Source organism: Rissa tridactyla, chromosome 1 (genome assembly GCF_028500815.1).
Source record: "Rissa tridactyla isolate bRisTri1 chromosome 1, bRisTri1.patW.cur.20221130, whole genome shotgun sequence".
NCBI classification, from domain to species: Eukaryota; Metazoa; Chordata; class Aves; order Charadriiformes; family Laridae; genus Rissa; species Rissa tridactyla.
The window spans coordinates 177,790,367-177,815,785 of NC_071466.1; the positions used below are offsets into that span (position 1 = coordinate 177,790,367).

A 25,419-nucleotide genomic window follows, 5' to 3' on the forward strand; every position below is an offset into this window, starting at 1 on the left:
CTCTCCTTCTCTGGTGCAGAGGCTCGGGGGGCTCAGTGCCCCCCCCACGCAGCAGCAACCGGCGCAGGGGCCACACTGTAGGAGAGGAGCGGGCACACAAGCGGGCTATCGCTGCCACTGCAGAGGTGTGAGATGTATACCCAGAACAGGCGCACTGCTCGAGAGTCTCCACTGTGGGTTGGAGAAAAAAAAGGTGTATCTCACCAGAGACGACTTCTCTGACCTTCAAAACTGCTCATAGACAGAGAGCGCACTGCTGCAAAGATCCTCTGCCTCACCCACCACGTTGGCCATGCCACCTCCTCCCTGCACCCTTGGGTTCCCTGTTCTCTCTCACCGCAGCCTGTAATTTGTCTTTGCGCTCTCCACGATCCATGGCCTGCAGCTTCTCTACCTCTCCCATGTCATCCCGGTCATGAAGCTGATTCCCACCGCTGAGCGCTGCCAGCACGCCCCTTCCGCAGCCCACTCCTGTCTGGGTTGCATCCTACATACAGACTTGAAACAAGCGCCAAACCTATCTAATTATCCTCCCTCAAGCTCTTCCCAAATCTGCCTTGCTGTGCTTCCACAACACCTGGACAGTTTTCAGGTGAGACGTGCCCCATGCACTTCGTGCGCTACCTCCCCGAGCAGAAAAATGCCCCCCCAGGTCCCCCCAGCCCTGCCTTCCCGTCGAACGGGTGGATGTCTACACCCAGGCAGGACCCCCATGTAGCTGCCTGAGGGATACCAGCCCAGTAAGCAGCCCCAGAAAACTTCTGTGCCCAAGAGATGAGAGAGGCAAAGTTGCCTCCCTGTGCTGGCCCAGGGGCACTGCACCTCCCAGTCAATGGCACACACCATCCAGAGCCCGGTGCCAGGCAGGGCAGGAGCAGGACCCCAGCCTCCCCCCGCAAGGCAGGGCTGCGCGGGCAGAGGGGAGCACCTTCCCCATCGCCCCCATCTCTCCCCATCTCCTCCCTCAAGCAGAAGCCACCGGGCGGGCGGCAGCTCCGCTTGGGGTGCTCCACTTCGCGCAGCGGTCACTGCCATCTAGCGGGACCGGGGATGGATAACCGACCACCTCAAACAGCTGGAGGGGACCCACCAGCACCCCTCTGCTGCCGGGCCCGCCGCATTCCCTTTCCCGCTTGTTTTTCTCCATGTTATCCTCCGAGCAGAAGGTGGATACTCAATGTGCCGTTTCATCCCACCAAGGGATGCTCCGTCCTTCGTCTGTCCTTCGCCTGTCCTTCGCTGGCCCACAAGTGCTCCTGTCTGAAGGAAGTAGACAGGGAGAATTTAAAACAAATGGCTAAAAATATGCACCGACTCGATGGCAAACTTGCAGGCAGAAGGGATCCTGCTGCCCTGTTCATTGTGGGAGATGGGGCTGGCGGAGGGCTGGGAGATGGAGCAGGCTAGGAAAGACAGCAGTCAGGTTCAAAGAAAAGCTTTTGGGGGTCAAAATTGATTCTTTAATTCATATTGTATTTATGTGTAGATGATAGTAATATCTTTCTCATCATGATGGCAATTAAACACCCCAGAATGCAGGCTTTTATGAACAGGTCTGACAAACACCTGCCAAGGACAATGGCCATGCTCCCTCAGAGATACAGGTGTTTTCACTCTTAAAGACCTCTTCCAGTTCTTCTCTCCATTGGCTTTAAATGGTCCCCATAAAAGAGTGAAGGAGGCACGCTCTTCCATTTTTACTGAAGAAAAAGCCCAGTAACAGGTATAGGAAGGGGGAGGGAAGAAGATGCAGAGCATCCCCCAGAGAACCTTAAATTACATTATTCAGCTGAATAAAGGGGTCTCACCAGGAACACGTTTTCTTTAGTTATGAGCCACTGAAGTACTTCAAGTATTTATCAATGTACTTCAGTTTACATTTTGATGATGCTGGTTCTGTTTTTCCTTTGTGTTGCGTAACAGCAACAGGAAATTCGAAGCTGAAGAACGCGGCTAGAAAACATGTTTCACATGAAAGAGGAAGGAAAGAAGATGCTTGCTATATGCCTCCCATCTCAGCTGTGGCATTAAATTTCTTAGACTCTGTCGTGTAGGTGCTGCAGAGCCACCCTGGGGAGGCGGAAGATGTCTCCGGCAGTGTGACCACCCACCAGACCCTTGTTGGCTTGCGACAGACCGTGCTGCGTTCACAGGAGGCACTTTTACCCTGGTGCAGGCACACCTTGAGATAAAGTAATGCAGATGGAGCGCTGTGGGACTTCTCCGTGCTCGCAAGCAGCAAGAAGGCCTTCGTATCCGACGCGCGGCCTGCAACACCGGTGGCACAAGACCCCCACAGCAGAGGCCGGCCCTGCTCCTCGTTGGGAGGCACAGCAGGCATCCCTGTTTGCTCGCACTGGCTTTATTTTCACCCCTGCGCTCCCAGGGAAGGACAACCCCATAAGAAACCGCATGTTGTTCTGAACACAAACGGCTGGGCCACTCTCTAGCCCTCGGCAGCCCGTCGCAGCCTTTCCCCTCCGAGACTACAGCTCCCAGCGTGCACCGCGCACCCGCCCCCTTCCGGCTCGCAGCGCTTCCGGTGCCGGGTGAGCGCTGTCGGCGCGCGGGGAGACATGGCGGATCCACCTGAGGTGGCCGAGGCAGAGGCCGGGGCGAAGCAAAAAGAGAAGCCAAAAAACAGAAACAAAAAGAAAGCGGCGACAGGTGCGGTTGGGTTGAGGGTCCGTGCGGGGCTGGCAGCCAGCTGGTCCGGGAGGCCCTCGGGATGAGGGTCACCCTCCCGGTGGCCCCGGGCCTGCTGTCCCGCCGGTTTCCTCAGACAGCCTGGGGCTGAGGAGCTCGGCCGCGATGTCGTGTGAGCGGAGGGGCAGCGTGAGGGAAGGCAGGCTGCTTTCCGGCCTGCGGCGATGGGGTAGGATAGAGGCGGTTGTTGGGTGCGAGGTGGGGGCTTGTGGTGGTGCTTCTGTCCTCGCAGTGCTCTGGTTGCTCGCCTCGGCCTGGTATGTCTTGTTCTCATATAATATCCTGTCCACAATGCATATCTCAGTTGTGGAACTGATTTTTTTTAAAATAAATAACTTAAAGCAGTAACTTCTTTAAGGTCAGAAGATATGCCAAGTGCATTCAACAGAGCATTAACCAGAACTTTGTGTTTATTTGTGCTTTTGTTTATTGTAGATTTTGTAGTCAAACAGGGATGAGAAGTAATAGCCACTGATGAAAGAGGAGGAAAAAAACAACTTTTTTTTTTCTTTTTATACCTATAACAGTCGATGAATCTGAACTTCTTACTGTGCCAGATGGATGGAAAGAGCCAGCCTTTACAAGAGAAGATAATCCTAAAGGGCTGCTGGAAGAAAGCAGTTTTGCAACATTGTTCCCCAAATACAGAGAAGCGTACTTGAGAGAGTGCTGGCCACTCGTCCAGAAAGCCTTGGGTGAACATGTATGCATACTTACTGATTGTGATACTATGTCTTATCTTTTGGAAGATACAGGTGTTACTTAAGCTTATAAAAATTGTGCAAGTTGCTTTTCCGATATTGTATTTGTGTATATTTCTACTGTGCTTGCATTTAGAATTGGTAGTGTCATTTTTTTATTGTCATCGAAATCAGTGAAGGCCCCTGCAGCCAGGCTTGTAGTTCTTTACAGATGCTGTCAGCAAAGCTCTCTCCAGCAGTGTCTCCTCATCCAGATGCTCCCAACTTTGTTGCGCTGAATTGAAGGAGAGGAGGGAGGTGGTAGTTTGGGCCTTGTGACACATGTATTCAGTCTTTTGTGTGTGTGTCTGCATGTTAATTTCCTCAAACTGAAAGTCACTTCAGGAAATTCGGAAAATGGATGTGCATCAATACGTAGCATTCTGTTTGTTAGCTGCTTACTGCCAAAGATGAATTCTGAGGTTTTTATTTAGAGATTGATTCACTGTTTCTTTTTAAATATTGCAGTTTGTGAATGCAACGCTGGATCTAATTGAAGGAAGCATGACTGTCACAACCACTAAGAAGACTTTTGATCCGTATGCAATTATCAGGGCTAGAGATTTAATAAAACTTCTGGCAAGAAGCGTTCCATTTGAACAGGTCTGTATTAAATCCTGGAAGCTTGTATCAAATTCTGTCATAATACTTGTGAAATAGTATGTTCTCAAAACGTGGGATCTTCAAGTGAGTCAAAATAAAATATTTATTTAAAGTAAATATATCTGAAAGTGAGAAGAATAAACTGCAGTATTCTTTTGACTCTTCTGAATAATACATTTGCATTCAGGTGATATTGCCTGCATCTTTTCTCTTTAGGCAGTTCGTATCCTTCAGGATGACATTGCATGTGACATCATTAAAATAGGCTCTCTGGTGAGGAAGAGAGACACTTTTATAAAAAGAAGAGGACGACTTCTTGGGCCAAAAGGATCTACTCTGAAGGTATTTCCAATAGGTGTGGTAACCAGAAAATTCTTAGACCCAGATTTGCATCAGGTCTTCAGTTTACACTTCCTTTCTTTTTTTGGTGTAGGCCCTGGAACTGTTAACTAACTGTTATATCATGGTGCAAGGCAACACTGTTTCAGCTCTTGGACCCTTTAGTGGCCTGAAAGAGGTAAGGGAAGGCAGATGAGTGGTTTGTGTAGCATGGTTCTCTGCCCAGCTTGAGGGCAGACGAAAGGCAAAATCTGTCAAGCTCAAGAGTATCTCACTGACTTTTCATCTGTTTGTTAGTAAGCTACATTTGCATGAATGTTCATAGTCTTAGAATCTTAGCTGCTGAATTTTGTTTAGGGTCTGAGATCTTTCTGTCTTGGAAGTAAAAAAGTATTTGCGAAATACCTCTTTTCATTTATTTTAGAAAGACATTTTTGTAGTTTTGGATAAGAGGTGTAAGAGTAAAAAGGTGCAGATTTAATGATACATAATCTTAAGGAACACCTAATATTTTTTAGTAACTATGTAGAAGAAGAATGCTTGTCAAAAGCAAGAGTTTCTCATGACACCGTAAAATCTCTGGTAACATAAAAGTAATGTTTGTGGAGCGTGTTGGAGTGTATTAGAAACGTGATGTTGTTATTGATATTTCTGAAGTGCGGTGCATTAGCCATGTGTGTTAGCTCTTTATATCTACCTACTTTTGGGGATTGGGGGGAAAGGAAGCATGATAGTATACCTGGTATTTTAATTGATTAGAATATGAAACACTTGCTGAGTTATCTGTTTTCTTCTTTTTTTTTTTTTTTTTTTTTTTTTTCAATTACATACAGGTTAGAAAAGTTGTTCTGGACACAATGAAGAATATACATCCCATATATAACATTAAGGTTAGCGTGGTCCACTGTGCATCTTTGTTTACAAGAAAGCACTGTTTCTTTTCAGACAGTTGTATGTTAATAATTCACATGTTTCTGTGCGGTAATCTGATTTTGAGAATTTCTGTAGAGTGCTGCTTTGAAGAAAAAACAACTGACTTTGGTATCCTCCATTTGACCAGGATATATTGCCATAATATCATTAACAGTATCAGAGAAAACATCAGAGGGAAAGTGTGTGTAAGCTTTCCTCTCTTTGATTGTTTGCTTGATACTTGCTCATTTAAATGGAGGCACCTTCTCCAGTGCATTCTGTACCCATTTTGAGACATTTGTATCTTTTTGGTTCTACTGTTTGTAATTAAACTACTCTTACTGAAGTGAGAGATGGAAGGTTCAGATGTAGCATATTTAATGTAAGAAAGTTTAGTAAAACTTGTAGTTTGGAGATCTTGGCTACTACTGTAATACTATTTTTTTTTAATAACTTCTTTGTGACATTCTAAAACTACTGAAGACTCTGATGATCAAAAGGGAATTATCAAAAGATCCTGAACTGAGGTCTCAAAGTTGGGAAAGGTTTTTGCCTAAGTTCAAGCGGAAGAACTTGAAAAAACGCAAGGAGCCAAAGAAGAAAAATACTAAGAAGGAGTACACACCGTTCCCACCTCCACAGCCAGAAAGCCAGGTCAGCTGAAACTTTATTTGGTTATGCAGGGATATAGCATGACTTGAAATCTTGTTCTTGCTAACAAGAGGAGGCCTTTTCTGTCAAATTCTGATTTGTTGATACTATACGTCTGGCATATAATGCTTCATTATCTAAAGCTTCTTGGTACTTGTCTTATGCAGATTGATAAAGAATTGGCAAGTGGTGAATACTTCTTGAAAGAAAGACAGAAGAAACGAAAGCAAGTGCAAGAGATAAAGGTAAAGTTGTTGTAACCTACTGTTCAGTTAAAAAGCATTTGACTGCTGACCTGGATATATTTTTAATTTTTTTGCCCCTTTTGCTGTGCTGTGCTGATACTTGACCTTTTTATTGGCACCTTTAGGCAAAGCAAGCAGATGCAGTCAAGAGAAGACAAGAAGAAAGAAATAAAGCTTTTATCCCACCAAAAGAAAAGACAGTTGTGAAAACAAAGAAAGGTAACCATCTATTTTTTTCCTGTTCTAAAACCTTTTGCTGTTGATTCCTAGGCTGAGTGATTTTGCAGAGGTACAGCTATAGGAAATAAAAAGGTCATAAAAAAATCCTAGTGGTTAGATCCGTGCCTGAAGTTGCCAGGGACAGTAGAAGGATCATGCAGCCTATAAGTGTACTTATAAAAGGACAGTATTTTCCTGATGGAGATCCTGGGATGGCTGTCTCAATTGGTTGTTATGACTACATCAGTTTTTGGCTTTCGGTCTTGTAGTGAAGCTGCCATAACTTATGCACTCAAATGGCATTTCTGTTAAGAAGCCCAGAAGCAATACTCACTTGGAAACTTATGCCACAGAATTGGTATAAGAAAAGATAAATAGCTTTTCTAAAAGTTTTAAGTGAAACCATCCTATATGCAGAGCAAGAACTTGTGTTCTCAGATGATTTGGTTTTTACTCACTAGAGAAACAAGTATTGTTTTCTTGGATTCATTGATTATACTACATCTGCATTCATTGTATGACATAGACTATGTATGTTTTGTGTTAGATATACTACCTACATGCTATTACACTATATATTGCAGAGTTTCTTATGAACTGAAAAGTTCATGTTTCTCGAAAAGCAAAAGTGTCCTGCATCATTGATGCAGTACTGTTTTGTGATGGCAGTAAATTTTCAATAATCCTGCTATTGACTGTAGCGTATCTCAAATACATGCAAAAAGACAAAATACCGTAAAAGCTTCTCTGGATATAAGAACTCAATAATTAATTTATTCTCTTCTTATGTGAGACCAACCAAGCCAATGGGCCTATGTCCAAGAGAGTGTGTATGTATTAATTTCAGAGTACACCTGTGGTCTCAGACATGGGTGATAATTGTATGTGTACAGAGTGTGGCATCTGTGTTCAAATGCAGTTGTACAGGATTTCTTACACGAATGTTCTCCTTTGAAGTCTGCTGAAAGAGGTTGGTAGATAATACTTGTGTTTTTTTACTGTGTAGCCTCCACTGAGAAAAAAATTGATATTGAAGCCATCAAGGAAAAGGTAAAGAATGCAAAGAAGAAGAAATTAGGAGCACTTCCTGAGGAAGAAGTCAAATTAAAAATGGCGGCAGATGAAAAGAAAAAAAAGAAAAAGAAGTAATTCACCACCTGAGATGTTCACTTTTCTCCCACATTAATGAACATTTTCACACATGGAAGATTTGAAACTTCTTGCTGTCAGTATAATCTGGACAAGAAAAGACTAGGCAGAAAGATCATTCTCTTTTCCTAAGTACACTTTAATTAGTGGACCTGAAGCAGCTGTGCAAAACTGCCAAGGCTGATGAAGAAAATGTGCCCTGCTGCGTTTTTTGAGAAAGTAAGAGAGTGTGTTTGGATAATATCCATCTGCCTAAAGGGAAGGTTTCATAATAGAAACGTTTAGGAGTTTGATGCAGGTTGTTAAACATTAGGGTCAGAGAACTTGGTGAGAGTTGAAGGTAGTTCTTGTGTGAAAGACTGCCAGGCTATATGCAGCCTCAGTAATAACTGTTGCAAAACAGGCAAGATTTATTACTGTATTATGCTTTTGTTTCTGTAAAAGCTGATTATTTTTTGCGTGTTTTGTCTTAGTGTTAATAAACTATTTTAATACATTGTTCTTAAATCCTTGGATTAGTCTGCTGCTGCACAACCTACATCATCTTTTCCAGGAAAGAAGCTTGCAGCTTCATGTGAGGATGGAACAAACCATAATCTTAATTGAATGCCATTAATAAACTGTCATTTATTAGCATTATCCTGGAGGCTTTTAGACAGAATGTGGTACTAAGCAAGTGTCTTTCCACATGGCATGTGCTGCAGGGAAAGCATAAAGTCTTGTTATCTTTTTAAAAATATATTCTTAGTTTATTTCTTGCTTGCAAGAAAGTCTAAAAAATTGTGTTCCTCTTTTTTCTTTTTTTCTTTTTTTTGCCTTTTGTTTTTTGAGGCACTTCCCCTTTTTTAAAGGAAGTTTTATAGAGGTTTTTAGTTCCCTGAAAAGGCAAATTGTGATGAAATAAAGTTCACAGGAAGAGTAGATGTTGCTAATTTCATACATCTGAAATTAAAGAAGCAAATGTAATGATCAGGATGTGGTAGAGCCACATCAATTTCCTGATTGTGTTGGAGTCCTTTTGCACATGCAGTGGAAATGATTATGCTAGGACACTGCAACTCGCTGCTTTTAGGTTAGTGACCTTTTATTTGAAACTAGTAAGTGAAAACACAGCTGTTTTCTCTTTTGCATATATAAATAAGAATTTAGGATATATGTGGTTAAATAGCTAGTACATGTATGTTGAGAAGTAGCTAAGATGCTTGCCCTTAGGCTAGGGGGCAACGTTAGCCTTAGTGTGCCTTTCAGTTACGTGATCGCTTCTTGGTACTTAATTGTTACAGAAAAAACCACTCTCAATCCTTTTAGGGACTGCATTGTTCATAAATGGCAGTTTACCTGCAGAATCAATCAGGAAAATGCTACTTCAGCAGATACTTCACTGAGAACATGATCAATAAGTCACAAACGTCTGTCTCGGACGTTGCGCTGAGCTAATGGGGTTAGTGATACTACTAGCACTATGAAAAGCTTTCTAGAAACACCAACTGGTGTTTTAGCAGGTGACAGTGTATGGGGGTGACCTAAATTCAGTACCAGTCCGGTAGTTTGTCGACGGCGGAAGGCTTGGGCAATAACACAATGACCAATATGATCAGGTTAATGCCAGTTTATTGCACAGATGGCTCAGTTATTATAGACGTTCTTATTCCGCATCACACGCCGACAATCTGCTGATTGGTTGCAGGAGCTGTGCATGCAGTAAGCAACATATTATAATTGGCTTAAAACATCTGTCCACACGAACAATCACCCCTCCTATATCCTGGGCGAAGTTCCGCATTTCGCGCGCTGAGTTCGGCACACTTTCTCGTATCTTGTTTGTCTCAGCATTTCTAACACCGCAACAGTGTTCACATAACCTTCAAACTTACAAGGCCTACATAGTTGTTAATAATTCTTCGGTGCTTGGAATGTTCACAGGATGACCCTTTTGTACTAAAAACCCTCCCACAGCAGTTCAGGCCTCTCACATAGTGAAAGGACTGATTTCACCAGGAGGCACTGCAATACTGGAGTTTAAATGCCTGTTTTCACAGTACGATCCCACGAATGAGTCACCAGCGGAGTCTGCAGAGCTACAAGCCAGTAAGGAGGAGACTGACTGTAGCCAGGAAAGGAGTGTGAGTGTATTGGGGGAAGGAGAGTCCTTAGTTCTCATCTGGACAGGACAAGACACCTTTCACTACAGACGACTGGAATAGATGTTCCTGTTTGTTGTTTAAAAAGTTAAAAACAAGTGTGGGGCTGGTGGCCTTACACTGGCATTTCATCTCCAGAACCCGATCTAGCTGAAAGCACCCTATGAAAAAGTGATTGTTTTCCGGCAGTATCAGTTAACTGCGTGGTTGCCTGAGTTGCAGTGCAGCAAAACATAGCTCAGCTTGGTGGCAGCCTGGCCTTAAATTATATATACTTCCCATGGAAGTGTGCTTCTTTAATTTGGGACCCGTAGCTTTTGCAGTAAATCCCTATCTATAGTAAAATTCTTAACAGACTTCAGGGAGTCTTGTCCCTCTGTTGTGGGGCGAAAAGGCTTCGCATTGTGTTTAATCTTTTTCAGTTGTTATGGTTGACAAATCTCAAGGATTGTTGGTTAGACATTTATTTACTTGAACTGGAAAATCAAGAAAGCCTACTCGTATTCCTGTAGGCAAGATGAAGCAAAGGGTTCGTTCGCTTAGAGTCCATATCTGAATTGTAACTGGCTGCATGGGCTCACTGTTGGTGCTTTGCGCACCTGTTTTCTCAGAGAATATGGCTATACAGTTCTAACACTTGTATAAAAAGTAAACAATAGAAAACAAAAGTGGATCTGGGAGGGTGAAAAAGTGTTTTTGTCATTTTCAGAACAGCTTGAACTATTGCAAATTATCTTCTTAAACTGATTTTAGAGTTTACAGATGTGCAAAAAAGTACCTGAAGGCTGTATTTATATATCAGTGTTTTGCATTTGTCATACGAAATTCACGGGCATATGCCCTAAGATAAATGTGGACAACTCAACGTGGTTTGATCGTCAGGAGTTAAATATCTAGATTTTTGGATGTCCTTAAAATAAAATGCAGCACTTGTTTAGCTTTTACTTCTTGACTTTCAGGCTTTTTTGTTTGAAAGATAACCGTGTTGTAATGTTGGGGTTTCTTTTCCCCTAAGCCCCAGTGACGTACAGTTTTTTTAATGAACCATTTTCTGTGGTGTTTCCTTAGAGCTGCTGAAGTATATAGTTAAATGACAGTGCTGCGAATGTTTTGAACTTTAAGGGCTCTGTGTTCGTTCTGTTTACTCTCCTGGAGACCAAGCATAGATTAAACTGAGCAGGGGAGAATTCTTGCTGAGCTCATTTTTGCTCCCTGGATGCAGCAGCGTATGCTCTTCCCTCTCCTTTGCTCTTCCCATCTCTTTGCAGCAGCAGGATGAAACCGCACGTGGCTTCAGTGGGGCAAACGCTGTGCCAGGCTCCGTGCTGGGGTGGGAGCCCCATGCAAGGGAGCGTACAGCCAGTACGTCCTGCTGCCCACGTGCCGCTCGCCGTCCCGTTTTTAGATGGAACTTTGCAGCACATGGAGCTTGAGGCTTGGGTCTCGCACAAAACAGTGGCGAAAAGACAAGTGGGAAGGAAAATAGCTGTTCTTTATAATAGGTAGACCCATGGCCTTGCTTTTGCAACGGGGATTTTTTGTTTAAACCTAATCTTCCCAGTTTGGAAGACAGAACTGAGCTGGGGTCTCTCACAAGTAGGCCAGCATGGGTACTGGGACCCTGGTCACTGGAATGTGGAAAAGAAGCTGCTCATCTCCTGTCTGTGTGTGTAATGTCTTGGCTACGGTGGCTCTGGCAGCCAACGACCTAAATATAAAGATACATCCAGGGCAAAGAGATATCAAGGGCAAAATTTGGAATTTTGTCCCCAGCTATACTTGCACTTTGAAAAATGATTCATTCAGGAAATGCTGTGATGCTGAGTTGATGCGAGTGCGAGCAGTTAACTACCTGGAAGAATAAAGTGAGAAACTTTGGGTCCCAGTTCCAGTGTTTTCAGTTAAGACCCACCCCAGCAGCGGGGCCGGGAGTGGGTATGCAGAAACACCGACTGCAGGGGCAGGACCCCAGAAGCCACGCGGCGAGGGGAACTTCCCAGCCTCCTGTACGGCAGCGAGTGTCTGTGCCCTGTGGAGGGGCACGGTGCAGAGGCGCCTAAACCCTCCTCCCAATAGATAGGGATCGCTACAGTCCAGCTGTGGGCTCGTGCCGCTCTGCTCCTTCCAGCCTCCGCTCGAGCTGAGCGACTGCAGTCGGTGGAGGACGTGCCCAGCTGAACACAGCAGCCGTCCCCGCTGCTTTCTGCCTGCTCCAGATGTGCGGGTTGCAGGAGACTCATCCCTTGGCAGCTGTTGAACCAAAGGCACGACTGCGGGCACAGCATGATTTCATTTGGAGGTTAGCGCCATCCTTCCCAGCACTGTGTTTCTGAATGTGGAGCGGTTTTTGTGCACCAACAGTTAAGCTTTAGATCATGTTGCAAATACACGATGGTCATACATGGGGAAACAGGAAATAATGGTTTATTGTTTGAAACCGCAGTCAAAAACTCTACGCTCAGGAAAAAAAAAAAAAAAAAGATAAAAAAACCTCAGGAAAGATAGCAGTGATACATAATCGTGTGTAAACACAGGTGAAACTATGTTTTGGCACAGATGGCGCTTGTTTAAAACCAAATTCTAAGCAAAGAGAAGTACCAGTGGCCTCAGTGCACTGCGAGACGGGGAGATGCACTGCCTGCCACAGGATGCAAATGCTCACAGGAGTCCAAAATTGTCAGAAAAAAGCGCTTAAACGAAAAGCCTCCCCAGGCTGCTCTGCATCTTGCTGGAGGAGCGTCCAAGGAAACAGCTCAATAGGAATGGGAGGTGGGTGCTCTGTTGGGGCTGGGGCCCGGCCCCCGGGCTGGGCTACCTCCAGCCCTCCCGAGGCAAGTGTGGCAGGCAGCCTGCTCCCTTACCCACCGGATCCCGCTCACTCCGCTTTGAAAAAAATACATGGGTAATTTAAAACCATTTACTGCTCCTGAGCAATGAAAAAAGCTGCTTATCACCTCTCCTAGCGGCTGCCTGCACCAAAGATGGTGTTTCTGTGCTTCTAAATCACCCGTCTGGAGGCAAACAATGTCTCTACCGATCTTTGTGCTGCCAGTAGCTTCTGTGCGGGGAAGGGATGAGTTGACCGAAGTGCTCTCGTGGTCTTCTGCACGTGTGTCACTCACTGGTGGGTGCTATAGAGCAGTATTTCGGTAGGAGCCAGGTGGCCAGAATTGTCAGTATAAGGAGTAACGGCCTTAAAGCAATAACGGTGATGCAGTACTCGTCACACGCAGGTCTGTCCCAGTCTGGATGCCACTTGGAATCACCTAGGAACAAAACAAGTTACTTGTTTCCAAGTATAACTGTACCAAGGGCAACAAATGGAAGCAGTAATTCTGGCGGTACTTACTAATGACTTTGTCACGCTCTGCATTTTCTGGAGAGAGAAAAGAAGTGAATGTCAGCAGACTTACACGTTATAAACAGTTTGAGTTTAAGCAAAAGGGAATGAAGCGTGAGCCTCACAATGGGCTCACAAATGCAGCTTTGGGAGCTGTGGTTTCTTCCAGAAAGAAGCAAAGACCCGCTGACTTCGGGAGAGCCCTGCAGTGACCCTTGGGGCTTTGCTGAGGAGCACTCGATCACGCCGTCTTGGTTCTCATCCCATCCCACCAGTTGCTGGCATAGAGAGGACTCGCCGCCCCAGGTGTGCTTCCCAAAATCACTTTGGCTTTTGCCCAGTGCCTTGTGTTTAAGACCCTCAGCCTGTAGCTAACACTAAACAGTCCCGTGCATCTGGGACTCCCTCTCATTCCTGTGGCACTGATGTTCTAACATCAGTTTCCCGCTCCATTAGTTCGCCCAGAGTTGAGTGCTATGGAAAAGTGTGACTACCCTCAGCTCCCCACCGGGCAGATGTCCGCAGCATAATGCCTTGTCCTTCTTACAGGAATTGCAGCAGGTCTCCTCCCCTCCTGACCCCATCCAGCCGCCGCAAAGCCAAGTGTGGGAGAATCAGGTGGGCTGCCAGGGGCTCAGGCTGAGCCCCACGTCCCCGAGAATCATAGAATCATAGAATGGGTTGGGTTGGAAGGGACCTTTAAAGGACATCTAGTCCAACCCCCCTGCAGTGAGCAGGGACATCTTTAACTAGATCAGGTTGCTCAGAGCCCCATCCAGTCTGTCCTTGAATGTCTCCAGGGATGGGGCCTCCACCACCTCTCTGGGCAACCTGTTCCAGTGTCTCACTAGCCTCATTGTAAAGAACTTCTTCCTAAAGTCTAATCTAAACCTACCCTGCTCTAGTTTAAAACCATTGCCCCTCGTCCTATCGCTACCTGTCCTTGCAAACAGCCCCTCCCCAGCTTTCCTGTAGGCCCCCTTCAGGTACTGGAAGGCCACTATAAGGTCTCCCCGGAGCCTTCTCTTCTCCAGGCTGAACAACCCCAGCTTGAAGGGGTGAAGGGCTCTCGCGTGTCAGCCTGGCTCTCTCCCGGTGCCTAGGAGGAAGCAGATGGCCTGGCTGATGTTCACTGGAGCGAGCAGCTTTGGCAGTGCCGTGGCAGCTCTCCCCTCCCGCAGCAGCGCGGCGGGGGCAAGGCTGGCTGGGACCTGCGCCGGCTCAAGCCGCAGCTCATGCACCAGGTAATAACGCCAGGAAGGGATGTGTATCCCCTTCTGTGCTTCCCATTTCTGCAGGCGGTAACTTCTGGCATGGTAACACCACCTTAAACTGCAGCTGCTATATCTCCTGTATCATACCCTCCAGGACCTGAAGAGCAGACCTCATCCCATCTCTCCCCGGGGTAGAAAACAGGCTCTTTCCGCCCTCCTCCCCTCTCTTTGTGCATCACTGCTCACTTGGCTTCTCACTGCAGTTTTTCAGGCTATATTTAGGAAGAGGAGAGCACTGTGCCTGCCTCCTGCCAGGATCTTTTGTGCGCTCTTTCCCTTTCTACATGTGCCTGGGGAGGAGGGCTGGTTGTCTTCTACTTACGACACAGCCGGCCGGCACACCGGTTGCCATTGCAGTCGCTGCACGCTGCTCCCGTCTTGTACGGATGTCTTGGGTAATTCCCACTGGAAGGAAAATAACACTGCTCTCAAACCGCCCTTGGGAAGAGGAGGTTAATACCTACCGCAAATTAGTTTTTAACCTGGGTTTTGCTTCCCTTGTGTTGACAGGGAGATGGTTTTTGGACATTCCCTGTCTGAGTCCCCTGTACCCGAGACATGCAGCAAAGCAGAAGAAGTTAAGTGTAACGGGGCACCCTGTTTAAGAACCTGGAGACAGCAGTATTGCAACCCTGGGAATTAAAATGGTCTCAGCTCTGGATAATTTGTATGTGTGGAGAATGTGGGCTCTCGAAGCTGGCTCTAGCTATGGGAACAACAGCAGATTCAGTTACTGTGTCCGTACATGCGTATTCAAGCTCAAAGAGGAATCTCTGGTGCTAGAGAATCTCTCATAGGTAGTGATTTCATCCATTTGTTGATAAATATTTTAGGAGCGATGTGTGTCTCCCTCTGCTCCCTCTGTCTGCCAGCGCCGTGAGTGGCACCAGGTACCTCTGCCCAGGCTCTTGGCTCGCTATCTTGATATCGAACCTGCCCATCTCCGATACCGCACCAAACGCAGCTCAGGGCTTCGCTTTGCTTGGAGCGTGGCCAAGGCAAGATTTACAGCATGCCTCAAACTGCCCATAAACACACTGAGACAGATTTTATATGCATGCAAGCTCAGCAGTGCTAAACTTCGTGGTAAAACCTGATTACATTCAGCAAGGTGAGGCTTTCGTTGCTTGATCTAAGCCAAAGGAAATCCTTTGGATTATATTCATTTTAGGAATTGCAATTGTGCATACATCTTGCTTTGACCCTTGGCAGAGGGCGGCTCTGCTGGGCGTTGTTGAGGGTGAGGGCTCCTCTCTCCTTACCCATTGGGTCACCACTGACGCAGGGCAAGCAATCCAGCATGATTTCGGTCCTCTGCATGGTACAGATATTGGCTAAGGGGCAGGAGGAGGAAGGCTTGGCTCATGCCTTTGGGAGATCCAGGTGTGAGGGCTCAGAGGGCTGGGGCACCTATGCTATGAGGACAGGCTGAGGGAGTTGGGGTTGTTCAGCCTGGAGAAGAGAAGGGTCCGAGGAGACCTTATAGTGGCCTTCCAGTACCTAAAGGGGGCCTACAGGAAAGATGGGGAGGGACTCTTTATCAGGGAGTGTTATGATAGGACACAGGGTAACGGCCTCAAACTGGAAGAGGGGAGATTTAGATTGGATATCAGGAAGAAATTCTTTACTGTGAGGATGGTGAGGCACTGGAACAGGTTGCCCAGGGAAATTGTGGATGCCCCATCCCTGGAAGTGTTCAAGGCCAGGCTGGATGGGGCTCTGAGCAGCCTGGTCTAGTGGGAGGTGTCCCTGCCCATGGCAGGGAGGTTAGAACTAGATGATCTTTAAGGTCCCTTCCAACCGGAACCATTCTGTGATTCTGTGAGGCTCGAGGGACAGAGAGCACCTCCCAGCAGCACTGGGGGGCTGCTTTGACTGTGGACAGGGTTTCTGCACCATCTAGTGTGGTGGGGTGTAGAGACAATGCCGAGAAGGGAAAGGAGAGGCCGCTCTGGGTCATCAGTAGCTTTTGGCTCAAGAACTGGCAATGGTTGCCCACCCACTTTGGACAGGGGGCTTCTGGGGAGAGGGGGTTTGTTGCTTTGGAACAGCAGCAGCTGTGTCATTTCACAGTATCTGGTCAGGGGTACATGTTCTTCCAGGGATGAAGCATGGGCAACAGGAATGCCAAACTTGCTTGAGTTCATGGGCTGGGCTGCCCTTGTCCCAACACGGTACGCATATAAAGCTTTTAAAGCTGTATTTAGGCTGTGGTGGCATTAATTAGCTGGAGAAGGGTGACAAACATGGATCCTACCTGGATATCCTACTGACTATGCATATGAAGGCCCTCTGGATAATAAAATTTGCCTCGAGCAGCCCCAGCCTCATGAGCAGTCCTCAGCTGCAGCTGCCAGCATTGCGCATTTCAATATTTATCCAAACCATTGACCTAGAGGCTTCATTCTGCAGGCACATGTGGAAATAATTTCTGACTTTGGGCTTGCAGCTTGGCAATGGTCTGTGGCCATCTTGGCTCTCAGGAGCAAGGGATTAATTTTCAAATGATCGCTTCAGTATTTTCATGTCAACATCTTATATTTTACCCTTTCTACCAGTGCCACTGCTTTTTGGCTACAATACATAGCCGTCATCTAGCAAAAAAAAAGGCAGTTGGACAGAGGCATACCTCTTTCTCTATTTTGGGGGTCATTTCCTCCCACGAAACTCATGAATAGATGGACTGATCTACTCAAGCTGCATGTTGTGGGAGGGAAGGGGTAGGACCCAAACCCTGGGAAATATTTGTAATGAAGAACCTTACGCCGGCCCGTAGTTGCAGATGAAGTGTGCTGCATTGGTTACATGGGAGTACGCCACCGTGGGACAGAAGTGGACAGCACAGCCAACCTTGTAGCTTGTAGCCCAAACGATCTGCAAAGACAGACAGGTACACTGGTCATCCTCCCCCTCTACTCTGCCCTGGTGAGGCCGCACCTGGAGTACTGTGTCCAGTTCTGGGCTCCCCGGTTCAAGAAGGACGGGGAACTGCTGGAGAGGGTGCAGCAGAGAGCTACCAAGATGATCAGGGGACTCGAACACCTCTCTTATGAAGAAAGGCTGAGAGATTTGGGTCTCTTCAGTCTGCAAAAAAGACGGCTGAGGGGAGACCTTATCAATGCTTATAAATACTTAAAGGGTGGGTGTCAGGAGGATGGGGCCAGGCTCTTTTCAGTGGTGCCCGGGGACAGGACAAGAGGTAACGGGCACAAACTCGAGCATAGGAAGTTGCACCTAAACATGAGGAGGAACTTCTTTACTTTGAGGGTGGCAGAGCACTGGCACAGGCTGCCCAGAGAGGTGGTGGAGTCTCCAACTCTGGAGACATTCAAAACCCGCCTGGACGCGTTGTTCCTGTGCAACCTGCTCTAGGTGACCCTGCTGTGGCAGGGGGGTTGGACTAGATCATCTCCAGAGGTCCCTTCCAACCCTATGATTCTGTGATTCTGTGACAAATGCTTTACTTCAGCATCTGAAGTGTTATGGAGAAGATCTGCCCTCTGTTTCACGACAACAAACTGGCTGAGGAGCACTCCTTCGGGAGGCTTCATGGGGGAAAGCAACAGTGAAGGATCTCAGAATCATAGTTTGTTCTGAAAAACACCTGATTGTTTTGCCCAATTTACCAGATATTTGTTAAAACAACTCAAAGAAAGAATAACTGGCTGTAAGAGGTAGTTTTCCTTTCTTGCAAAGGAGGTGGTGAAGTTTGTCTCCTTTGCTTCAAGGTAATCCATTAGCCTTCTGTCTTTCCTGCTGGGGGATACCAGACCCAATCTGTGCAGAAAAGGCTGCGTGATCTGCTACAGCTCCTACGAGGGCTGATTGCCCCTGTACCAAATCCAGCGGGGATGTGTAGGCAAATTGCTGGAAGGTACTGGTGTTACTGGAGGAGCAGGGCAAAGGAGCGTGTCTGGGCTGCAGTCCTGCCTTTTAACATCATGGCCGTGACTAAGATAATCTAGAGGTGAGGGCATTACATGCTCTGTCTACCAGAAGCTGTTCAGTTCGATCCAGCATCCTATACCCAGCTCAGAGACTACAGTGCAGATAAATGCTGCAGTCCTGGAAAAATAAACCCCGTGACAGAAGTAGAGGGGAGACGAGGGCAGAGCGGTACCCAAGGGCGATACACCAGCAGCGATGGCTGACTATGTGAGAGATGTGGAGAGATCCTGGTGGCACAGGAGGTCAAGAAACACACTCGCGCCTCCACTGACTCCAAGGGGAGGCCTGGCCTTTTTTGTTTGCACCTGTTTGGTGGCAGCTCTGGGAAGAGGGGACAACCCTCAGGCTCCTGAGGGTGTTCTCAGTGCAGTGGCAGAGCAGAGGTAGCTCCCAACGCCAGGCAGAGACAGCTGCCTCCCCGAGGATGGTGAAGGGCCAAATCACAGGACCCTCCCCATCCCAGCCATCAGGTAGGGCATATGCTGGGGATGTGGACGTGGTAACTGCAATGAGTGTACTTGGGGAAACCTCTTCTTCACAGCCGGGAAGGAGGCAGAGCAATGAGGGGTTCCCTGAAGTTGCAGACCTGAGGATGCCTCCCAGAGCTGGCAGGCATGCAGCTTCCAGCTACAGTCATTATCACCACTGACTCCAAGTGAGAATAATCTTATTTTCTCATTCTCGCCTATGCAACTGCCTGGGCTGCTCCTCTGCAAACAACATAGAATCATAGGATGGGTTGTGTTGGAAGGGACCTTAAAGATCATCTAGTTCCAACCCCCCTGCCATGGGCAGGGACACCTCCCACCAGACCAGGTTTCTCAAAGCCCCGTCCAACCTGGCCTTGAACACTTCCAGGGATGGGGCATCCACAACCTCTCTGGGCAACGTGTTCCAGTGTCTCACCACCCTCAGAGTGAAAACATGGTAAGCAGCACTGCACCTTAGTGCCTGATAAGGTGTGTTTCACTGCAGTTTCCAGATGTCAACTCTTGTCGTGTCCTTGTGAGCAAGGCTGTCACCTCTCATGGCTCCTGCATCCAAATATCTTCACTATACATAAGTACCTGCACGTGTTGTTCAGACACCCCACCAACTTCAGCTCTTCTCTTCAAAGCCTAAATGCATATGTGTATCTCCACAGAAAATATTAAATAGATGTGGTGCTTAGGGATATGGTTTAGTGGTGGGTTTTGGCAGTGTTAGGTTGATGGTTGGACTTCATGATCTTAAAGGTCCCTTCCAACCTAGATGATTCTATGATTCTATGAAATAGCCACAGGTCAAAATCTAATCCCTGGAACCACTGTTGGAAGCCCTCCTGCTCTCCCATAGCCATGGTTAACGATTGTGGGGTTGCATGGCAGTGGCCCTCTCCTCCCTCACTTTGCCCTCTTTCTTTGGGAACTGTGGTTGGGAAAAATGTGCACATGATGCTTGCAGAGCTGCAGATGTCTATGTGCCAGTATTTCTCCAGCCCTTGGCATGTGGCGGCTGCCTGCCAGAGCTCAGACTTCGTCCCACCACGTGCTGCAGCCCACAGCCATTGCTGTTGCCTGGTTTTTGGCCACTGTTTGGCTAAATTTGACTGCTTGACGGCGGTCCTGTTTTCTTCCTGGAAACAAAATACAACTGGCATATTCAAAATAATAATACAGTAACTCTTTTCCTCCCTAAAATGGGGACATGAGAACATCTTGTGCATAAAGGCACAAACAGGCATAAAATAAGACGACAGCACTTGAAAAAGAGTTCATTGAATCTTCAACAGAAATCGATAGAGTTTCTGTGTCAAAATGGCAACGCTGATTCATGGGTTAGATGGAGAAATGCAATGCCTACCTGTGTATAGTGGCCGCATGTTTTTCTGCAGTTATTGGTGGCATAATTGTAGTCGCTGACCTCATTGTACCAAGTGGCGATGGCTCCTTGCACAGTAAAAATAGAAACTGTGCCAGTCCAGAGGTTTTCTCCAACAGGGGTAAATTTGGGGTGAGCCTGCCCTGGATCTTTGAGGTACGTATTATGTTCAAACAGGCATTTCTTTGCCCAAGCTTTCGCGGTCTTTGCTAAATCTGGATCCCAACTCTGCAAAATAAAGAAATCTAAAAGTCAGTTTGGTATCTTAGCCATGCAGTATTTTAAAGCAACTTTCAGGAGAAGCTGGGTCTCAGTAGCGTATGTGCTTCGGGTTCATTTGGTCTTTGCTTCTGCTGAGACTTACAGAGCTACATAGTAAATTGGCCTGTAGGTTCATTTCTGATGTGAACTTAGGCGCTCCTTAAACTTGAGGAAGCTTTTGGGGTGGTGGGTGATCTTGGCTGACTGGTTTGTTGGAGACCAAGAGCTGTACGTCAGCCAAATACAGTGTTTGGGGTGAAATGTGGGGTGAAATTTCCAGGCTGTGTCGCCCACGAGGGAACATCAATTTAATTTACAATTTACAGGAAGTCTGGGGACCAGGGGGTATACTTACCCTACCAATCAGACTGGAGTCTCGTGCAGCCTCATGCATTAAGGCCACCTTGCAGGCCAGTTCACAAGCACGATAGGATTTTGGGGACAGTTTAAACTCAACCCCTCGGTTTGCACCTTTGCGTTCGGTGGCTTAAAATGTTAGTGCTGAATTCATGTTTGTAGACTCACTCATTCACTTGGTACTCGGTCCTACAGAAAGTGGTTATTTAAGCAATTGAGTTAGATAAATGTCTTTTGTTTGCAGTGGAGGTGGTGTCTGGTTTTGCTGGGTTTTCTCCTACACACAACTTGATTGAGCAAATACAGTATTGTTCCTCCTGGAAAATGCAGTACCACGAGTGTTCGCCTGTACTTGTGGTTACACTTCGTGTCACGTAAATGAAGTTGTTTAGCGCTGCTGAACCATTTTGGATTGGACTTTTTTGAGAAATAAACTTTTTTTAGTGGTCCATTTCTGTATGGATTAGAATATTTCAGTTGCTTCTGCAAACAATGGCGTCACTAGAGAAATTGTTTTGAACAGATCAGTAACAGTGACTAAGGAAAAGGTGGTTGTTAGATTTTATGGCTATGTTTTACATCATATAGCTTTTTTGTACCATAGATAAGTCTGAAACGATCTGTGTATTGTTTATGCTACCAGTAAGTACTTAAAAATTGCAAGATCATACCAAAATACACCTACAGAGATTTGAAAATATTTTGTAGCCTTCCTTTTCTTCCCATGGCTAACGTTTGTGGGGGGATGTGTTCTCCCACACAGCTAACGCATAAATGCTTTGCCTAGGAACTCAGTGTGTCAAATATTAAAGGTAAACTTGGGGCGGGGGGCGGGGGGGGAAGGGTGTCTTATTTCAAGTGAGCAGTTGATATTTCCTCAGATGACAGCTTTTAAGGACAACGAAGAAAACCTGACATTGTACAGAAGTTGTGCTCCAGTCCTAGCACGGCTGCGAGTTAAGGCAGCGGCTGCAGTTTGCATCTTGGCGACGCTCTGAGGTCGCAAGGAGAAGACCATGCTCAAAGATGTATGACAGTGGTGGATGCACCTTAGTGCCTCACGGGCTTGTTTTTCACGTTCTGCTTTTTAAGAGTCCGCACATCTCTTTTCTCCTTCACCCTATAACAGCATTGATAATAACTTTAACACTCCATAAAGGTATACATAAGTTTAAAGGTAAATTAATAAGTTTAAATGTACTTCCCTTTTTTTGCATGGATGCTTAAACTGGTTGATGGTTGAAAAAGCCATGTGCAGAAACTGGTAGTTCAGAATGAGCTTTAGTTTAACTGTAGTTGTACTCCTTATTTGCTATGAAACTGCATTCATGCAAATAGGTTGGACTAAACTATATGAGGAAAAATGCTCGGGACAGAGAGGTTTGCATGCAGATATCATTGCTGTTTGACAAAATAGTAATTACAGTATTTTTTTTTTCCCATTAACTATTCCTCAGTTTTGTTTTTTATCATTCGGATGAGTTGATTCAGGGAGGGAAAATCGGACGTATGATGAGTGAAAAGTGATGCGAGGCAGCAGTAAGTCAAGGAGACTGTTGTGAAGCCCTGATGAAGCTGGTGAGACTCTTTCTGCTTGTTTTGAAGAGCCTTGGAACACGTCTAAGCAATGCTCCAGGTGAATGGGAAAGGCGTCAGCTAAAAAAATGTTACATCCGCATTCTCATTTTATAATAAATGTATTACAAATATAGGTGGTTGGGCTTTGTTACTTGCAGTTAAAGGAGTTCCCATCTTTTATTTTCTTTTAAAACCTATTTTTCCAAAATGTGGAAATGTGCTGAGTTCATAGCCTTCATTTTTATGTATGTTGGTGGGCAGTTATCTACAACAAGCAGAAGTTCCCTATGAAATAAAGAAGTCTTCTTTTCCTCATTTTTGAAGTGCTAAAGACCATTAAAATTAAGAAACACATTGGTTTCGATTCCAATGCTTTTACTTTCATAATATATTTTATCATGTATTGTACTGCTTTCTTCACATTAAATTATTTCTGGGAGAGGTCATACTTAAGACTAGGGATTTTGCAGTGCTTTACAAGAAACTTACTATGTAACTTCTTGTTGTATTGGTAATAATCTTTATTCGTTTGTTTGTTTTTCAAGCTGGGGTTTTTTTTCAGATTTTAGCTCTTTAATTTTTCAAAAGGAAAATTTAAGCACAATTTTAAAAGATGAATCCTGGTCTTTTAATACGTCATAGCAATATTTTGTTAGCGTAGGGCCAGTAAAGAGTCTGGCGCAATATGTACTGGAAGTTCCGGATGATCTGCTAAGAAAGCTGAAGTAAAAGACAAATCTAGAAGAGAAACTAAATCGCTACCTGTCAGGCTCGCACCTTGAGCTTGCTCACTGCTCACCCCTCCCTAATAGCCATTTCTTTTTTAGTGTTTGACAACGAAAAATGGAAATTTTTTTTTTTTTTGGAACTTCAGTTGGGGTGCTGCTAATTACAGATGTGGTTATTTCCTGTTCTGGCGGTGGCCATGTGAGATAGTAAGAAAGAGGAACAAAACGAAAGAGATCAGAATCGGGAAAATCACTGTGGTCCCTCTGAGAGACCTGTGGCGATTACCCCAAGAAGAAACATGGTATCTCAAATATTACCCAGTCAAAGCACAAAAGGTGATGGTTGTTGCAAGAGCCAGCTCCCGAGCTACAGGAATTGCGCATCTCACAAACCAGAGATGGGCTTCTCAGCCATAAGCCCAGCTTTCCGCACCCATTGACAGCTTCCTCCTTGCTGGGTTTTCCATGTGCCACCCAGCAGGGAGACAAGCGTCACGAGACATCTGAAATGAGACGTGGCCACTTTGGGGTATATTTTGAATCATGACAAGCTCTGTCTTACGACCTGGTGCCTCCAGCGCTCTCTCCTGCTGCACTTGTTGCTTTTTGGCTTCCCCTGCAGCCCCAGCACCTCGTAGCAGCTGCTCTGTTGGCTCAGCCCGTGAGAGCCTTGCAAAGAAAGCTTAGAGAAAGCTTTCCAACGTCATTTGGCAACGGTCTCTGCCCTCGACGACTCAAGTATGAAAGGTTGCGCTTAGGTCTGCACATAAATTACACCCCGAGGCTGTTGAGCTGCGGTGCCTTGGAGTGAGGAGGCTTTTCACAGCACAAAACAACAGCATTGAGGGTTGAAATCTCGTTTCAAATGAGGAAGTGAAGCGAGGCAAAACTATACACGTACCCGACTGTATAAAGCCATCTGATAATCAGAGCCTTTCTCTCTAAAAAGAAGTAGCTCTTATGACCCCAGCAGGCTAGGGTTTTTTTTTTCTTTTTTCTTTTTTGCATTTGATCACAAAAACAATCTTTGAGAATCATAAACACCACCACAATGCTACACGCTCGCACGTGAAGTCGTGAAGATCCCCTTACCATGTAGAGCATGTTGCTGGCTGGCGGATTGACTTCAGACCGCAATCTGTTATGGGTTTGCACACATTCCTCAATGAACTCTGGATCTCCAACATCAGGCAACGTCAGTGCTTCATAGGACCCAGAGGAACGACAGAGGTGCAGTAAAGCCAGCACACAAGCAGAAAATCTGCTTCTCATGATTCTCAGCCTCTGATCTTCCAGCTTTAAGAGCAGAGCGTTTCAGCTGCACGAGGTGGTTTTAGCTGCACCAGCAGCGTTGTGCTTGGAAGGCTTGTGGGCTGGACTTATCTTCGCCATGGTAATTGAATACGGCGTTGGTCACAGGAAATGAGTCATATTTCATGAGCGTTGCTGTAAGAATAAGGAAATTAAGCTACAAGTTCACATCTGAGCTGTGGCAGTTTTGTCTCTCTCTTTTTTTCTTCTTTCTTTCATTGCAGCGGGCAAGCTTCTTCCCTCCTGTCCTTTGGGCTTCTTTGTTTTTGTTTCTTTGGCTCCCAGCATCCCATCACTATGGGCTGCCGTAAAGTTTTGGATTAATCTGTTTTTCATCAAAATAGCATCGCTGTTAAGGCTGTTATTCCTGAGCCAAAATGCTGTAAGAAATAATTGAATTGAACCATAACTTTTACCACAGTACAGTCACTTGGATTGTACATTGAGTTATTGGAGGGGTAATTTTGGCCGGGAACTGCAATTTAAATATCACAGAATTTCACGGAATCACAAAATTTTTCAGAGTTGGAAGGGACCTCTAGAGATCGCGTAGTCCAACTCCCCTGCCAAAGCAGGATTGCCTAGAGCACATCACTCAGGACTGCATCCAGGCGGGTCTTGAAAATCTCCAGAGAAGGGGACTCCACAACCTCCCTGGGCAGCCTGTTCCAGTGCTCTGTCACCCTCACTGTAAAGAAGTTTTTTCTTATATTTGATTGGAACTTCCTGTGTTCCAGCTTGTGCCCATTACTCCTCATCCTGTTACGGGGAACCACAGAAAAGAGTCTGGCTCCATCCTCCTTAAACCCACCCTTTAGATACTTGTAAACATTAATAAGGTCTCCTCTCAGCCTTCTCTTCTCCAGGCTAAAGAGTCCCAGCTCTCTCGGCCTTTCTTCATAAGGGAGGTGCTCCAGTCCCTCAACCATCTTTGTTGCCCTGCGCTGGACTCTCTCCAGTAGTTCCCTGTCCCTCTCGAACCGGGGAGCCCAGAACTGGACACAGTATTCCAGTTGTGGCCTCACCAGTGCAGAGTAGAGGGGGAGAATGACCTCCC

General features: G+C 46.0%; 2 protein-coding genes across 3 annotated transcripts; one reads left to right on the forward strand and one right to left on the reverse strand.

Annotated features, from left to right (window-relative positions):
• Positions 1–1,318: 1,318 nt before the first annotated feature.
• KRR1 (KRR1 small subunit processome component homolog) lies at positions 1,319–8,071 on the forward strand. The gene is made up of 11 exons (XM_054201203.1): positions 1,319–1,423; positions 2,451–2,667; positions 3,234–3,409; positions 3,915–4,049; positions 4,266–4,391; positions 4,483–4,566; positions 5,222–5,278; positions 5,784–5,954; positions 6,119–6,196; positions 6,322–6,415; positions 7,422–8,071. Exons 1-11 carry the CDS (start codon positions 1,319–1,321, stop codon positions 7,562–7,564), a joined length of 1,386 nt encoding a protein of 461 aa, XP_054057178.1. The 3' UTR covers positions 7,565–8,071.
• A 4,032-nt stretch (positions 8,072–12,103) lies between these two features.
• LOC128918014 (glioma pathogenesis-related protein 1-like) lies at positions 12,104–24,404 on the reverse strand. 2 transcript variants are annotated; one of them, XM_054221829.1, is made up of 6 exons: positions 24,144–24,404; positions 20,110–20,355; positions 17,084–17,193; positions 14,642–14,724; positions 13,055–13,081; positions 12,104–12,971 (listed from the first exon to the last, which is right to left on the reverse strand). In XM_054221829.1, exons 1-6 carry the CDS (start codon positions 24,321–24,323, stop codon positions 12,820–12,822), a joined length of 798 nt encoding a protein of 265 aa, XP_054077804.1. In that variant the 5' UTR covers positions 24,324–24,404; the 3' UTR covers positions 12,104–12,819. The 2 variants fall into 2 exon arrangements, with proteins under 2 accessions (XP_054077804.1, XP_054077814.1); XM_054221839.1 differs by lacking the exon at positions 24,144–24,404 and adding an exon at positions 20,744–24,109.
• Between the last annotated feature and the right edge of the window lie 1,015 nt (positions 24,405–25,419).

What these genes read in the sequence shown, in the direction of transcription:
- KRR1 (XM_054201203.1), top strand. Translation starts at nt 1,319, where the DNA reads ATGGCAAACTTGCAGGCAGAAGGGATCCTGCTGCCCTGTTCATTGTGG. An exon ending in CAAAAGGATCTACTCTGAAG is followed by an intron (nt 4,392 to 4,482) that starts GTATTTCCAATA and finishes TTTTTGGTGTAG; the next exon opens with GCCCTGGAACTGTTAACTAA. An exon ending in ATCCCATATATAACATTAAG is followed by an intron (nt 5,279 to 5,783) that starts GTTAGCGTGGTC and finishes AAACTACTGAAG; the next exon opens with ACTCTGATGATCAAAAGGGA.
- LOC128918014 (XM_054221829.1), bottom strand. Translation starts at nt 24,323, where the DNA reads ATGAGAAGCAGATTTTCTGCTTGTGTGCTGGCTTTACTGCACCTCTGT. An exon ending in ATCTGCAACTACGGGCCGGC is followed by an intron (nt 14,725 to 17,083) that starts GTAAGGTTCTTC and finishes TTTTCCTTCCAG; the next exon opens with TGGGAATTACCCAAGACATC. An exon ending in AGAGCGTGACAAAGTCATTA is followed by an intron (nt 12,972 to 13,054) that starts GTAAGTACCGCC and finishes TTTTGTTCCTAG; the next exon opens with GTGATTCCAAGTGGCATCCA.